We start from the raw sequence: 17,791 nt of genomic DNA, 5'->3' as shown, positions 1-17,791 counted from the left end.
AAACGCCTGAAAACCGCCCCAGTGTGAAAGCACCCATTGCGCTGAATGGAAGGCGGTTTTAAGGCGCTATTTCTAGCACTAGAATGCCTAAAAACTGCCCCAGTGTGAAAGCACCCATTGCGCTGAATGGAAGGCGGTTTTAAGGCGCTATTTCTAGCACTAGAATGCCTAAAAACTGCCCCAGTGTGAAAGCACCCATTGCGCTGAATGGAAGGCGGTTTTCAGGTGCTATTTCTAGCACTAGAACGCCTAAAAACCGCCCCAGTGTGAAAGCACCCATTGCGCTGAATGGAAGGCGGTTTTAAGACGCTATTTCTAGCACTATAATGCCTAAAAACCGCCCCAGTGTGAAAGCACCCATTGCGCTGAATGGGAGGTGGTTTCCAGGTGCTATTTCTAGCACTAGAACGCCTAAAAACCGCCCCAGTGTGAAAGCACCCATTGCGCTGAATGGAAGGTGGTTTTCAGGCACTATTTCTAGCGCTAAAATGCCTAAAAACTGGCCCCTTTCAGGCACTATTTCTAGGCGGTTTTCAGGCGCTATTGCTAAAATGCCTGAAAACCGCCTCAGTGTGAAAGGGGTCTAATAGAGGGGAAATTTCTTCCAGTGGGGACACTAGTTCTGGTGACAACCAGGGATTCCCTCACTTTATAGGGATTCCCTTTGACTTCCTGTAGCGGCTATAGGAGAGGAAGTGAGGAGAAATCTCCCCAATGAGACACAGATGTAAACAAATAAAATACATTGCAGAGGTTATAACCCTCCTTTACTGTATGCAAAATGAAAACACATTGCCTGTAGTTCTACTTTATTTTGCCAATGACTGTGAAAGCAGCCGCACCATGAACTTTTCCTTTGCACTGCCTGCAGAACACAAGAGTAGCAGTCATCTCTGTGTGCAGACAGACACAAGGCTGAGCCCCACACTCATCCCCTTCCCGCCCGCCTGCAGCACTGAGATATAGCTCGGCGCTCGGTTGGCCACGCCTGGCCGGTGTAGAGAAGGCAGGCCGCGGCTTCCTTCTTCCACTTTCTAGTGGCCGATCGATCAGCTCGGCGCTCCGTACTTCCTTCCTGGTTCCTTGGCACAGCATGGCGGCGGCGGTGCTGGAAGCCGGTTCTGTGGGTCACTTCGAGGAATTGCTCCAGAAGAGCGACAAGTACGTGTGGCTGAGGGCGGGCATAATGGGGGGTGTTGTCCTTGAAGGGAGGCTGTGTACAGTACAGGGGTCATAGAGGAGCACAGAGAGGCCTGTCATAGATTCCTGACACCACCAGAGACTGGGGATGTACTGGGAGGAATGGGGGGACACCAGTACATTCCTCACCCCTGTGACCAGCTCACAGACAGGACTACACACCTTGCCTTGTTTTGAAGCAAGTGTAAAGTAGCCTTGCTGTGGCCTCCAGGGGGTTTGTTTACATCCAGCTCTGTAAGGCTTTGCTGTCCTGTCCCCGGGGGCCTGTGTATTACAGCCCCATAGATTTCTAGAAGCATTTCCGGGGGCCTGTGTATTACAGCCCCATAGATTTCTAGAAGCATTTCCGGGGGCCTGTGTATTACAGCCCCATAGATTTCTAGAAGCATTTCCGGGGGCCTGTGTATTACAGCCCCATAGATTTCTAGAAGCATTTATGGCAGATGAGACCTACTAGGGATTATTTACAATTGCTTTGGCTTTAATGCACATTAACTGATTCCTGGCCAGCGCACGACGATGTACGGCTGCGCAAATGGGCGTACAGGTACGTCCCCTTTACTTTGCGAGCCGCGTGGTCGCACGCCGCCGGTGAAGAGTTTGTGATCTGCCGTGAGCCGATTGCCGCCGGTGTCCCGCGATCGGGTCACAGAACTGAAGAACGGGGAGATGTCAGTGTAAACACAACATCTCCTCGTTCTGCCTAGGTGTCACTGATCGTCTGTTCTCTGTCATCGGGAACAGCGATCGGTGACGTGTCACTGGTAGCCACGCCCCCCTAAGTTAGAAGCACTCCCTAGGACACACTTAACCCCTTCCTCGCACCCCTACAGGTTACCCTCTTTACTGCCAGTGTCATTTTTACAGTAATCAGTGCATTTTTATAGCACTGACCGCTGTAAAAATGACAATGGTCCCAAAATGGTGTCAAAAGTGTCCGCTAAGGATGAGCTCCGGCGTGCCAAGAAGTCGGCACTGCGCTGCGCTAATCACAGACAGGGAGACATTATCCCGATGCTCGGCTGCAGAGATCGGGAAATGTTTCCCTCCCTGTGTTTAGCACAGCGCGGTGCCGACTTCCTGGCAGGCTCTGCACATGGAGTGTGCGAACACGCCGGAGCTCATCCTTAGTGTTTGCCATAATGTCGCAGTCATGATAAAAATCGCTGATCGCCGCCATTACTAGTAAAAAATATTAATAAAAATGCCAAAAAACTATCCATTATTTTGTAGGCGCTATAACTTTTGCGCAAACCAATCAATATACGCTTATCGCAATTTATTTTTTTTCTTTTTTAATCAAAAATCTGTAGAATACGTATCGGCCTAAACTGAGGAAAAAAACGTTTTTTTATATATTTTTGGGTGATATTTATCATAGCAAAAAGTAAATAATATTGAAATTTTTTTTTTTCAAAATTGTCGCTCTATTTTTGTTTATAGCACAAAAAAATTAAATCGCAGAGGTGATCAAATACCACCAAAATAAAGCTCTATTTGTGGGGAAAAAAGGACGCCAATTTTGTTTGGGAGCCATGGCGCAATTGTCAGTTAAAGGGACGCAGTGCCGAATCGCAAAATGTGGCCTGGTCTTTAACCTGACCATTTTATTTTTTTTAAAAGCCAGCAGTTACTAATACTACAGCTGCTGACTTTTAAAATAAGGACACTTGCCCGTCTAGGGCGCCCACAATGTCGGCACCCTGAAGCTGATCTGTCCCTCGGCTCCAGGTGGAGGCGCCACCATGTTTGGTAAGGGAATCGGGAAGTGAAGCTGCAAGCCACTTCCTGGTCCCCTACTGCGCATTGCGCGTCCTCACTGATCCCTGTGTGTCTCCTAGAAGACAGCTGGGGGGGGCGGAGGAGGCGCTGGACGTGGCGTAGGTAGCAGTGGGTGGCTCAGATATCTATGCCCGGAAGTGGGAGAAAAATACCTGTATTAGATAGGTACCTGCTCCTCCTCCCCCTGAAAGGTGCCAAATGTGACACCGGAGGGGGGGGAGGAATCCAAAAAGCGGAAGTTCCATTTTTGGGTGGAACTCCACTTTAACCACTTCCATACCGGGCACTTATACACCTTCCCGCCCAGACCAATTTTTAGCTTTCAGCGCTGTTGCACTTTGAATGACAATTGCGCGGTCATGCTACACTATACCCAAACTAAATTTTTATCATTTTGTACCCACAAATAGAGCTTTCTTTTGGTGGTATTTGATCACCTCTCGGAAATTTTTATTTTCTGCAAAAAAAATTAAAAAATTACCGAAAATTTAGAAAAAAAAAGTATTTTTTTGTTTCTGTTATAAAACATTGTAAATAAGTACATTTTCTCCTTCACTGATGGGCACTGATGGTACTGCACTGACGGGCACCGATGAGGTGGCACTGATGTGGTGGCATTGATGGGCACGGATAGGCGGCACTGATAGGCGGCACGGACGGGCACTGATAGGCGGCATGGATGGGCACTGATAGGTGGCACGGATGGGCATAGATGGGCACTATTGTATCTGTTGTACTAATGGATGCCAATCAGTGATGCCCATTGTGGGCACTGATTGGCATCCATTGCGGCACTGATTGGCATCCATTTAGTGTGTACTTCTCATCCCTGGTGGTCTAGGGTGGCATCCTTCTTTTTTTTTTTTTTTCCCCCACTGGTGGTCTATATGCCCATCCCTGGTGGTCCAGTGGGCATCCTCGGGGGGGGGGGGGGGCTGTGCTGATGATCGATCAGCACAAACCCCCCTGTCACAGGAGCAGCCGATCGGCTGTCCTCTACTCGTGTCTGACAGACGCGAGTGAGGAAAAGCCGATTACCGGCTTTTCCTATTTACATCGTGATCAGCCATGATTGGACACGGCTGATCACGTGAGACTCTTTACCTTGATCGGTGTTGCGGAGTGTCATACTGACACCCTGCAACAACGATCGCCGCGATGCACGCCCCCGGGGGCGCGCAGCGGCTCAGAATCCTGAGGACGTCATATGACGTCCAGTCAGAATTCTACAACCACTTTGCCGACGTCAATCTGTCATTGGCGGGCAGCAAGTGGTTAAGGACTAGTTTACACTTGCTTCAAAACAAGGCGTTGGACATGCTTTGTTAAAGCTCTGAACGCTGTCACTAAATAAAATGGTTAGCTTACAGTCTTGTTTACACCTTGCTTTTGCTTTGCTTCAAAAATGATACCCCATGTCGCTTTAGTTGTGCTTCAAAGCATCTTCAAAGCCTCCATAGAAGTCTGGCAAAGCTTGCGCAAAGCCCCACCGAATTCCGACTAAAGCCTCATCAAAGCCCCACGAAGCATCATCAAAGCAACAAGCAAAAGCAATGTGTGAACAGAACTGTAAGCTAACAATTTTATTTGGTGAAGGGGCTTTAAATGGCGTTCAGAGAGATTTAACAAAGCCTGTCCGAAGCCTTGTTTTGAAGCAAGTGTAAACTAGCCCTTAGGGCTCTTTCACACGGAGCGGACCGTTTCTGGGTCCGCTCCGTGTGTCCGCCAAAGCTCAGCGGGGATCCCGGCGGATAGGGCGGTCCCCGCACACAGTGCAGGGACCGCCCTGTCTCTGCTCCGCTGTCCCCTATGGGAGGATTGTAATCGGCTTTTTTTTTTTCTCACGCTGTCAGCATGAGGAGAAAAGAAAAGTGGATTACCAGCTTCTGTCAGACTGATATCGGTCCCAGACATGGACACCCACTGCTGCTAAGCAGTGCCCACCAGTGCTGTCTATCAGTGCCACCTATCAATGTCCTTCAGTTCCACCTCATCAGTGCCCATCAGTGAAGGAGAAAATTACCTGTTTGCAAAATTTTATAACAAACCAAAACTTTTTTTTTTTTTTTTTTCAAATTGTCAGTCTTTTTAACAGTAACATTTGGTATTTTTGTTTTAGATCTCTGCTTGTAGTCCATTTCTGGGCACCATGGGCTCCTCAGTGCGCACAGATGAACGACGTAATGGCTGAGCTGGCCAAGGTCCACCCTGAAGTCACGTTTGTAAAGGTATGATGGAACTTATGACTTGTAACTAGGGGTGCAACGGATCGTCACCGATCTGTGATCCGAACGGGTCACCCGTTCGGATCGGCACACCACGCGATCCGGCGGCCATCTTGCTCACCCAACCAATCACAGATCGGCTGATTGGTTGGATGGGATGTCCTGTTTCTGCACCTGATTGGCCCGCGTGATGAGCGCCCTCTCTGATTGGAAGGCTGCCCGGATTGGCTGGCTGTCTTGGCGGCGCTCTGGGAATCAGGATGAACGTGTGGAGCTTGAGGGGGAACAGTGAGCGCCCCTATGAAGGACGGGGACTCACAGTGTTGTCAGCAGTTGTTACCTGACAGCAGCTTGTCACACAAAACTCACCACAGAGGACTGGAGGGCAATGGGTGAGTTTTGATTGGTTGCTAGGGGGTTAGTGCTTCGTTCAGCCATCAGTAGCCAATCTGTGCTTAAATACAGTATATGTAAATTTGACAGACTGTTTACATGTTAAATTTTAAAAGCCGCAGCAAACCTTACATATTTGCTAATGTGACAGAACACCTCTGATTTTCAAACATGTAAGGTTTGCTGCGGCTTTTAAAATTTAACATGTAAACTGTCTGTCAGATTTACATATACTGTATTTAAGCACATAAGCTACATTTTGTGTTGAAAATAACTGAATCTAAAACTCTGTTGGGTGTAACAAGATTAGTCTTTTTTTTTTTTTTGCTGATCCGAAAAATGATCCGATCCGTGACTCCTGATCGATCCGATCCATGAGTTTTTTGATCCGTTGCACCCCTACTTGTAACTGGATATAAACCTGGCAGTACCCAGCAGCAGTTTGCATCTCCTAACATTAAAAGAGAAGTATGTGTGTTTTTTTTATTTTTTTAGATTAATACTTGACTTGGTGGATGGAGCATCAGACCGATGCTGCATCTGTCCCCTGCCATCTCTGCACCGAGCCACCGAACACTGCAGATGGCTCGGTTCTCTCACCTTCCCGAGCGAAGAGCTGCTGACTATCAGTCAGCATCTCTCCTCTCTGCCCCTCTACGCTCATTGGAGTGCTGAGCTGTGGAGGGGCGGGGAGCAGCTCACTGAGAGGCTGAGACTGCTATCAGTCAAGGCAGCTGGCGGAGCCAGACTTCGGAAGTCAGGATGATGCTCTACCTCGACTGATTGCAGCGACGTCAGTGGAGAGCGGACTTCAAACGGACTGAAAACAGGTCACAGGAGTGCAAAACGAATTTCACTCCTGTGACCATAAGGAGAAGTCCAGCCTAAAAAGCTCAGCTTGGACTTCTCCTATAAAGAAGAATCCCAGGTATGGATATTTTAATATGGTTATCTGGTCTTTCTTGGACCAATGTAAGTATGTACAGTACAGACCAAAAGTTTGACACACCTTCTCATTCAAAGAGTTTTCTTTATTTTCATGACTATGAAAATTGTAGATTCACACTGAAGGCATCAAAACTATGAATAACACATGTGGAATTATACATAACAAAAAAGTGTGAAACAACTGAAAATATATTTCATATTCTAGGTTCTTCAAAGTAGCCACCTTTTGCTTTGATTACTGCTTGGCACACTCTTGGCATTCTCTTGATGAGCTTCAAGAGGTAGTCACCTGGCGCAGCACCCCATCACTCTCCTTCTTGGTCAAATAGCCCTTACACAGCCTGGAGGTGTGTTTGGGGTCATTGTCCTGTTGAAAAATAAATGATGGTCCAACTAAACGCAAACCGGATGGAATAGCATGCCGCTGCAAGATGCTGTGGTAGCCATGCTGGTTCAGTATGCCTTCAATTTTGAATAAATCCCCAACAGTGTCACCAGCAAAGCACCCCCACACCATCACACCTCCTCCTCCATGCTTCACGGTGGGAACCAGGCATGTAGAGTCCATCCGTTCACCTTTTCTGCGTCGCACAAAGACACGGGGGTTGGAACCAAAGATCTCAAGTTTGGACTCATCAGACCAAAGCACAGATTTCCACTGGTCTAATGTTTGTTTGTGTTGTTTTTATATATGGTTTTATGTCCATCCTGTGTTCTTTAGCCCAAACAAGTCTCTTCTGCTTGTTGCCTTTCTTTAGCAGTGGTTTCCTAGCAGATATTCTACCATGAAGGCCTGATTCACACAGTCTCCTCTTACAGTTCTAGAGATGTGTCTGCTGCAAAAGGTGGCTACTTTGAGAACCTAGAATATGAAATATATTTTCAGTTGTTTCACACTTTTTTGTTATGTATAATTCCACATGTGTTAATTCATAGTTTTGATGCCTTCAGTGTGAATCTACAATTTTCATAGTCATGAAAATAAAGAAAACTCTTTGAATGAGAAGGTGTGTCCAAACTTTTGGTCTGTACTGTATATACCATACCTGGTCGATGGCCCTGGAAGCGGAAAATCACTGAAGTAGGAACCACTACTCTGGTGGTGTACACTTGATATCGGTGTTCAGTGCTGAGCAGCTGCTCTGATGCATTCTGAACACAAGAGGTTGGCTGCTTGGCATGGGTGCCAAAAGGTGAATGAATGCAAAGTGTTTTCTGACTGGACAAGGTGGAGAGGTGGCTTTTTGTTCTCCACCTTGTCCAATCAGAGAATGCTTTGCATCTACTGAATGAATTCTAAGCATTCAGTAAATGTATAGCATTCTCTGATTGGTGCCCATGCTGAGCTCCTGTGTTCAGAACGCATCACGCCAGCTGACCAACACGGGACCTTAACCAGTTCCCGACCCCCGCATGTACATATACGTCCACAATATGGCACGTACAGGCACATGGGCGTACATGTGGAGGTCGGGTCCGCTCGGGATGTAAACACGGCTTCCCCGTGCTTCACTATGGCGACGCATCGATCGTGTCATCCCCTTTATAGGGAGACACAATCGATGACGTCATTCCTACAGCCACACCCCCCTACAGTTGTAAACACACACTAGGTGCACCCTAACTCCTACAGCGCCACCTGTGGTTAACTCCCAAACTGCAACTGTCATTTTCACAATAAAGAATGCAATTTAAATGCATTTTTGCTGTGAAAATGACAATGGTCCCAAAAAATGTGTCAAAATTGTCCGAAGTGTCCGCCATAATCTCGCAGTCACGAAAAAAAATCGCTGATCGCCACCATTAGTAGTAAAAAAAAAATAAAAATAATAAAACTATCCCCTATTTTGTAAACGCTATAAATTTTGCGCAAACCAATCGATAAACGCTTATTGCGATTTTTTTTTTTTTACTAAAAATAGGTAGAAGAATACGTATCGGCCTAAACTGAGGAAAAAAAATGTTTTTATATATGTTTTTGGGGGATATTTATTACAGCAAAAAGTAAAAAATATTGCATTTTTTCAAAATTGTCGCTCTATTTTTGTTTATAGCGCAAAAACTAAAAACCGCAGATGTGATCAAATACCACCAAAAGAAAGCTCTAATTGTGGGGAAAAAAGGACGCCAATTTTGTTTGGGAGCCACGTCGCACGACCGCGCAATTGTCAAAGCGACGCAGTCCCGAACTGTAAAAACACCTTGGGTCTTTAGGCTGCATATTGGTCCGGGGCTTAACTGGTTAAAGCAATTGCAGATCGCTGAATTAGCGATGTCTACCTCAGGATGTCCAGGGTCATCTGTCAGTTATGGTATATGCAAAAATATACTAGACCTGGAATCTATCTGAACCCCCTGAGTCCCCAGGCCCTTCTCTCGCTAAAAGCACCTTGAGTGCGAGAGCGTTTATTTTTTTAAATTTTGGCCAAGCCTTGTTTGACACATTCAACCTTTTTAGTGTTTGTAGTCTATCGTAAGGTATTTAAAGCCTCATACACACGATCGGATTTCTGCAGACAAAGCGTAGGACTTTTGTCTGAAGGGCATTGGCCAGGAATTTTTCTTGCATATCAACGCACAGAATTGTCAGCCAACAAACACAAAACTACGTGTTTTTTTTTTTAGCTCTTTAGCGCCACCCTTTGGGCAACTTCTGCTAATGTTGTGGTATGGTAAGCATTGCTTCTGAGCATGCGTGTTTGTACTTTAGATTTTTTTCCAAATGACTTGTTTACACACGAGCGGATAATCCGATAACACACATTTGTTGGCAGACAATTTTAAAGCATGCTATCCAACATTTGTTGGCGGAAAATCCGACAACAATTGTCCGATGCAGCGTACAAACAGTCGGATTTTCCGCCAACAGCCTGTCACCACACAATTCCTGTCGAAAAGTCTGATCGTGTGTACGAGGCTTTACATTGCAGAGAGGACTTTAGTCTGCTAGCAAATATGGATGCATATAGTTTATTCCCTTGTTTTTTATTGGGAATAGTAAAAAAAAAAAAAATGATTTTTTTGCATAAATTGTTAACATTACATTAAATGATTATAAAAGGGGTTGTAAAGGTACAATTTTTTCCCCCCCTAAATAGCTTCCTTTACCTTAGTGCAGTCCTCCCTTTACTTACCTCATAGGGCTGCAACTAATGTTTATTTTCATAATCGATTAGTTGGCCGATTATTATTTCGATTAATCGGATAATAGTCTTAAAAAAATAAATAAAAATAGCATTTTTACATTTTTTGGGCCAATTTGTTGTTGGGCAGATTACAAAACACAAATTGCCGCAAAAGCACATTACATGCTTTTCTGCAGCTTCTCCATTGAAGTATATTAAACCAAAAAAACAAAATAGCACCGTTTTGCGTTAACTCCGCCCTTTCCAAATACGCAGCAGCTGAAAAAAAAAAATCCTGGATGTGAACGTGTCCCATAGGAGAACATGTAAATGAACTGTAGTGTGTTTCTGCAAAAGGCACAAAAAAAAAAAGGTGTGACCCCAGGCCTGAGATGTTTAGTAACATAATGGGGGTTAAAAAAACAAAAATAAGTACAAAAAGAGCAAATAATCGCTACTGTAAGGGGTTCATTTTTTACTGTGGGACAGTGAAAGTAATATTTACAGTAGCGATTTGCTTTTTTGTACTATAAAGGGCTTATTTTTTATTAACCCCCATTATGTTACTGGCCGATTAATCGATTACAATTTTCATAATCGATTAGTTGTCGATTAATCAATTAGTTGTTTCGGCCTCTACCTCATCCTTCCATTTTGCTTTTAAATGTCCTTATTTCTTCTGAGAAATCCTCACTTCCTGTTCTTCTGTCTGTAACTCCACACAGTAATGCAAGGCTTTGTCCCTGGCGTGGAGTGTCGTGCTCGCCCCCCTCCCTTGGACTACAGGAGAGTCAAGACTCCCACTAACACATAGCTCCTTTCTCTATCTGCAACATAGAGAGCGTCCTGACTCTCCTGTAGTCCAAGGGAGGGTGAGCACGACACTCCACACCAGGGAGAAAGCCTTGCATTGGGCTGCATTCACACCTAGGCGACAAAACGCCTGAAGCGCGACGCTCGATACGCTGGAGGGGCGAATTTCCATTGCTGTGTATGAGATGATTCACATCTCACGCCGAAACGCCGTACGCCTGCCGCCTGAAAACAAGTCCCGGACCCTTTTTTTCAGGCGGCATTGGCGTTCGGGCATAGACAGCAATGGAAATAATTTGTGAAAAAAAAAAAAAAAAAGTTAAACAAATCGCGTCAAAATACGCCGCATACGCAGCGTTACAATGTGAATGCAGCCTTACTGTGTGGAGTTACAGACAGAAGAACAGGAAGTGATGATTTCACAGAAGAAATAAGGACATTTAAAAGCAAAATGGAAGGATGAGTAAGTGAAGGAGGAATGCACTAAGGTAAAGGAAGCTATTCAGGGGAAAAAAAAAATTACCTTTACAACCCCTTTAAGTCAGGTGGGCGAGGGCACAAATTGGCTTGATGGCAACTTTTTCACTGGTTTGCAATTGCTGCAAATTCAAATGACATTGTGCTTTATTTAAATTAACATTTGTATATAATATTTTTTATGTTGTATAGCGTTTAAATATATAACTTTTTTTTTTATTTTTTATTTTTTTTCTTCATTGGGGATCTGGATCTGGTAAGTAGAGACCAGATTCAGCCCCCCCCCCCCCCCCCCATGCAGTAGTCACATCTAAAATCGGCCAGCAATAGATCACTATAGCAGTGAAGCGCTACGTAAATTGATGGCGCTATATAAATACCTAAAATAAATAAGTAGACATACATCTCCTGCTTCACAGAGAGGCTGGTTAGAGCTGCAAAAGCTCAGCCTGAACCTCTGTGTTGACAGGAAGTGCCGTGATGTCATTATATTCCTGATGTAACACGATATGTAAGTGCTGTGTTTACATTCGCCTTTGCACACTTCTATGGAGCAATCTGTACATTATTTCAGCTCTGGGCTTAATTGCTGGATGCCAGCTTAGTGTCACTGATAGTCTATGGTCCCAGCACTAGTACTGGAGGGGCCCGCAGGAGTCGGTGAGACTGGGCACCAATTTACAGCAGCGCCCGGACAAATGGCAGATATCCCTGTACTGTTTAAACCACTTAAGACCAGACCAATGTGCAGGTTAAGGACCTTGCCCCTTTTTGCGATCGGCACTGCGTCGCTTTAACTGACAATTGCGCGGTCTTGCGACGTGGCTCCCAAACAAAATTGATGTCCCTTTTTTCCCCACAAATAGAGCTTTCTTTTGATGGTATTTGATCACCTCTGCGGTTTTTATTTTTTGCACTATAAACAAAAAAAGTGTAAATTTTGAAAAAAAAACTATATTTTTTACTTTTTGCTATAATAAATATCCCCAACAAATATATAAAAACATTTTTTTCTCAGTTTAGGCCGATACGTATTCTTCTACATATTTTTGGTAAAAAAAATCACAATAAGTGTTTATTGATTGGTTTGCGCAAAAGTTATAGCGTTTACAAAATAGGGGATAGTTTTATGGCATTTTTTATTAATATATATTTTTTTTTACTAGTAATGGTGGCTATCCTTCTTTTTTTTTTTTGTGACTGCGACATTATGGCGGACACATCGGACACTTTTGACACATTTTTGGGACCATTGTAATTTTCACAGCGAAAAGTGCTATAAAAATACACTGATTACTGTGAAAATGACAAAAGCAGTGAAGGGGTTAACCACTAGGGGGCGCTAATGGGTTAAGTGTGCCCTAAGGGCAGTGCCCATCCTGACCTCCCTGGGGGCCCTAAGCAAGATGACGTGGCACATTAAAAATGAGAAGCGGGGGGGGCGTTGGCCACAGTGACATGTCACATTAATAAAGTTGAGAACCGGGGGGAGGGGGTTTTCTGCTGTCGGAATGACATCTTACATTAAATTGATTGAGAAGAGGGGGTGCTGACTTCTTACCTCTTCTCCCATGCAGCCAGCGAGTTGAGAAGCTGGGTAAGGTGGCGAAAATGACTTCTCACCAGGCGAGGCCTCTAGTAATTTGGGGGGGCCCTTCGCTGCTTTGTGGGGGCCCTAAGCGGCTTGCATAGTGAGCCTATAGGGCGGATCGGCCCTGCCTAAGGGAGTGATTCTAAGGCTGCTTTCACATTGCGCAGCGGAGGTGCGGTGACGGCATAGCCGCGCTATTTTTAGTGCGCTATACTGTCGTATTTACCGCGATATTCGGGCGCTAGCGGTGAGGTTTTAAACCCCCGCTAGCGGCCGAAAAAGGGTTAATTACCGCGGTTTCCCATTGATTTCAATAGGAAGGCGCGGTATAGGAGCGGTAAACACCCCGCTCCTATACCGCTCCAAAGATGCGGCTAGCAGGACTTTTGGAGAGGTCCTGCTACCGCACCGCTTCAGTGTGAAAGCCTTCGGGCTTTCACATTGAAGCCTGCAGGGCATGATTTTTTCATGCGGTATAGCAGCGCTATTTTTAGCGCTGTACCGCATGAAAAACGCCTCAATGTGAAAGGGGTCTTACTGTAGGGGGGCGGGGCTGGACGTGTGACGTCACTGATCGTAGTTCCCTATATCAGGGAACAGACGATCAGTGACAAGCCACAGAGAAGAACGAGGAAGGTGTGTTTCCACTCGCCTCTCACCATTCTTCAGCTCCTGTGACCCGATCGCGGGACACCGGCGGCGATCGTGTCCGCAAGTCCCGCGGGCACGGTCACGGAGCTTCGGACCGGGTCGCTAGCGCGACCCACGGCTGGGCACTTAAAGGGCTACGTGCCTGTGCCCAGCCGTGCCATTTTGCCGACGTATATCGGCGTTAGGCGGTCCTTAAGTGGTTAATACAGTAGGAATCTGAGTGCCCTGCTCCTTTAGAGCTTAGAATCTAAGAACTTCTTGGCCGTGTGAAAGTTTGAGAATTAATTTCGACCTGTCACATCGGTCAAAGAACAAAGTCGCAACTTTAAACACTTAACGACTGCCGCATGTACATATACGTCGGCAAAATGGCACGGACAGGCAGAACGACGTGCCCGCACGTCGCTGCCTTTCCGCGGGTCGTGGGTCCGATCGGCTATTCGTTTCTAGCCGCCCCCTCGCGATCGCTCCCCGGAGCTGAAGAACGGGGAGAGCCGTATGTAAACACGGCTTCCCCGTGCTTCACTGTGGCGGCTGCATCGATCGTGTCATCCCTTTTATAGGAGACTCGATCGATAACCTCAGTCCTACTAGGTGCAACACAACTCCCTCAGCGCCCCCTGTGGTTAACTCCCAAACTGCAACTGTCATTTTCACAATAAACAATGCAATTTTTAAATGCATTTTTTGCTGTGAAAATGACAATGGTCCCAAAAATGTGTCAAAATTGTCCGAAGTGTCCGCTATAATGTCGCAGTCACGAAAACAATCTCCGATCGCCGCCATTAGTAGTAAAAAAAAACAAATGCAATAAAACTATCCCCTATTTTGTAAACGCTATAAATTTTGCGCAAACCAATCGATAAACGCTTATTGTGATTTTTTTTTTTTTTTTAACAAAAATAGGTAGAAGAATAAGTTTCGGCCTAAACTGAGGAAAAAAAAAATTATATTTGTTTTTGGGGGATATTTATAGCAAAAAGTTAAAAATATTGCATTTTTTTTCAAAGTTGTTGATCTATTTTTGTTTATAGCACAAAAAATAAAAACCGCAGAGGTGATCAAATACCACCAAAAGAAAGCTCTATTTGTGGGAAAAAAGGACGTCAATTTTTGTTTGGGAGCCACGTCGCAGGATCGCGCAATTGTCTGTTAAAGCGACGCAGTGCCGAATTGCAAAACCTGGCCTGGGCATTTAGCTGCCAAATGGTCCGGGGCTTAAGTGGTTAATAAAAAATTAAAAAAAATTCTGAATGGGAAAACAATCATTGATAATTGTCGTCTGCAGAGTCTCGTTAGAAAGTCTCTTTCTTCCGGTAACTAAATCCCGCCGCTCGACCACAAAATCTGAGTATTCTCATCAGATTTTGCGCTCTTTCCTTGTGTATATTGACCGTCGGAACTAATCTTCCATCGCACGCTGCCATTTGTCTTTAAGAATGACCCAGCTTTATTGCTCGCTGCTCTAACAAGAGCTCGGCTCGGGAAGCGGCGTTGTAGCGCCAAGGGTTAAGCTTAAAATTTACTAGACATCAATAGCTTATTGAAGAAATACTCCTTTCCCCCCCCCCCTTTCTATATTTTTTTTGCTTCATAATTTGCAGAGAGCTGCAAATGTCAGCCTTGATGTACTGCCTCTCAGAATTAGTCAATAGAGCAAACAGCTAGAATTGCTTTGGGCAGAAAATAAGCAGTGTAATCATGACATAACTGGGGTCAGTGATTTATGGATTTCAATATAGTAGTAGCTGCATATGATTGAAAATTTACTAGGTCACTAGTGCACCAAAAGGAGAAATATATATATATATATATATATTTTTTTTTTATTTGCCGCCTGGGGGCATCACCGGCAATGTGCAACAAAATAAGAACCCTTGAACCTGTTTTGTCATAGTGCAAGCTCAGTGGGTGACAGGGGCGGCCTGGCGAGCCTCATTTAAATGCAAATGCCTCACAAACTTTTTGCATTCGACTCCCTTTTTTTAAGTATCCCGACTATCCCTGCGAGGCTTTTCTAAACGCGCGCCATAAAAAGGGACATGAAAATAAAATTGCTACCTTTTTTATGTTATTTAATTTTTTTCATTTTTTTATTTTTTATTTGAAGCTTGAAGCAGAAGCCGTTCCTGAGGTGTCGGAGAAGCACGAGATAACCTCCGTACCAACCTTCTTGTTTTTCAAGGTAAGACGGAATAATTTGTGTAGTGTGTTATTTCGTTCTCCTTGAGCAGAGGGGTCTCCAAATTTTCTGAACAAAGAGATGGTTTACTGTCCTTCGGACCTTGAGGGGGCTGGACTGTGGCCAGTGGAAGTAGAAACTCCCTTGGTCATCAATGAGAGTAAAGAATGCCCCATTAGTGGGAGGACTGGTGCCCCATCGTTGGAGTTAGTGGGAGGACTGGTGCCCCATCGTTGGAGTTAGCGGGAGGACTGGTGCCCCATCGTTGGAGTTAGCGGGAGGACTGGTGCCCCATCGTTGGAGTTAGCGGGAGGACTGGTGCCCCATGGTTGGTGTTAGCGGGAGGACTGGTGCCCCATGGTTGGTGGTGGCGGGAGGACTGGTGCCCCCTGGTTGGTGTTAGCGGGAGGACTGGTGCCCCCTGGTTGGTGTTAGCGGGAGGACTGGTGCCCCCTGGTTGGTGTTAGCGGGAGGACTGGTGCCCCCTGGTTGGTGTTAGCGGGAAGACTGGTGCCCCCTGGTTGGTGGTGGCGGGAGGACTGGTGCCCCCTGGTTGGTGGTGGCGGGAGGACTGGTGCCCCCTGGTTGGTGGTGGCGGGAGGACTGGTGCCCCATTGTTGGTGCAGAAGAAATAGTTCCTTGTATCAGTGGGAGGATTAGTGTCCCAAGGGCCTGATAAAGGCAAGCAAAGGGCCACATCTGGCCCCCGGGCCGCAGTTTGGAGACCACTGTCTTTTTGGGCAAGACAGCAATGAAGAGTATATTTATTATTGTGTAAAGTATAGAGTGCTGGTTATATTTTATAAATATACGAAGAACCACGATTGTTCATATCACCCTAGAATAGAGCTGCACAATTAATCATTAATAAAATCGTGATCTCGATTCACCCCTCCTGACGATCTCCAATGCAGAGTTTGCCGATTTCTTTCATATAACAAGTGGAGAGAATTTATCTGCTCACTCAGCTGTCATAGGAAAATATCAGGCAGTCTGCCAAGTTCTTCACAGGAAACATTGTAACCAATGCTTCCTTCTTAGATCAAAGGGATAAACTTTTGTGTGTGTGTGTGTGTGTGTGTGTGTAAAGAAAAAATCAGTCTGCCAAGTTTTTAACATGAAACATTGTAACTAAAGCTTCCTTCTTAGATCAAACTTCTGTGTGTAAATGCAGGATGTTTAACCACTTAGGCCCCTTTCACATGGGGACAGATCCGTTTTCAGCGGTCCGCCAGATGACAGGTCCCTGTCTGCTCACTGAGCGGGGAGGGGCTTGTCCAGCGCCGCTGTCTCCTATGGAGAGATCCGATGAAAACGACGTATCGCCATCTGCCTGATTTTTAGCGGGTCGGGTGTCGGCGGACATGACTCCGCTGACATCCGGCGCTCCATAGAGATGTATGAAGCGGCCGTTCAGGTCCGCCGACAAAACTGACAGGCGGACCTGAACGGTCGGACCGTGTGAAAGGGGCCTTAAAATCCAAATCTTTTTCTGACACTTGTTTTCTTAAGTTAAAATCAATATTTGTTGCTAGAAAATTACTAGGAACCCCCAAACATTATATATATTTTAGCAGAGACCCTAGGGAATAAAATGGAAATTGCTGCAATATTTTATGTCACACGGTATTTGCCCAGCGGTCTTTGAAATGCAATTTTTTTGGGACAGAATAAACTTCAATGAATAATAATAATACAAAAAAAAGTTAGCCCAATTTTTTATTTTTATGTGAAAGATGATGTTGCGCTGCAATAATCGTGATCTATCTTCTAAGCAAAAAAAATTGTGATTCTCATTTTAGCCAGAATCGTGCAGCTCTAACCTAGAACAGGGTTAGGCACCCAGTAGCCCCTCCAGCTGTTGTGGAACTACATTTCCCATGAGGCATTGCAAGGCTGGCAGATGAAATGAATCCCAGAGGCATGATGGGACCTTGTAGTTCTGCAACAGCTGAAGGGGCCTAGATTGCCTTCCCCTGCACTAGAAGAACCTTCAAGGCTCATTTTCAGCCGATGCGGTCGCGCTGCGCTGGGAGCCATTTTCAACACGCACCGCATAGACAAAACAAAAGGCCTTGCTTCCTCTGGTGTCAGTTCACACCACAGCATCACATGCAGTACGTTTTATTTCAGTACACAAAGTAAAAACTGCTCCTGCGCTCGAAAGATGGCGGTAGGGGAAATGGAAGAAAAGATGGAACAATCTTCACAAGACGCGCCATTGCACCAGTACGTTTTTCGGTGCAGTGGGTTTTGTGACACCACCACTACATTGCAATGCGGCTGCGTTGAAAAAGGGTTCCTGCACAGCGGACGCTTCCTTGAAGTCTTTCTCTTGGCAGCAGAAAAATGCTGGAATCTGGTAAACGTGTATACTGCGTTTTCCTGCCTTTTTAGCAGAGTC

General features: G+C 45.4%; 1 protein-coding gene across 1 annotated transcript in view; it reads left to right on the top strand.

The window, feature by feature from the left end:
• The first annotated feature begins 1,019 nt into the window (after positions 1–1,019).
• Positions 1,020–17,791, top strand: part of GLRX3 (glutaredoxin 3) — a 48,897-nt gene continuing 32,125 nt past the window's right edge. Inside the window, exons 1-3 of the mRNA XM_040361372.1 lie at positions 1,020–1,161; positions 5,102–5,210; positions 15,316–15,390. Of these exons, the coding sequence (XP_040217306.1) occupies positions 1,094–1,161; positions 5,102–5,210; positions 15,316–15,390 (252 nt within the window). The 5' untranslated portion in view covers positions 1,020–1,093. The remainder of the gene's footprint in view (positions 1,162–5,101; positions 5,211–15,315; positions 15,391–17,791) is intronic.

This window comes from Rana temporaria, chromosome 8 (assembly GCF_905171775.1).
Source record: "Rana temporaria chromosome 8, aRanTem1.1, whole genome shotgun sequence".
NCBI classification, from domain to species: Eukaryota; Metazoa; Chordata; class Amphibia; order Anura; family Ranidae; genus Rana; species Rana temporaria.
The sequence above is the reverse complement of the archived record's forward strand: the minus strand, read 5'-3'. Positions and strand labels throughout refer to the sequence as shown.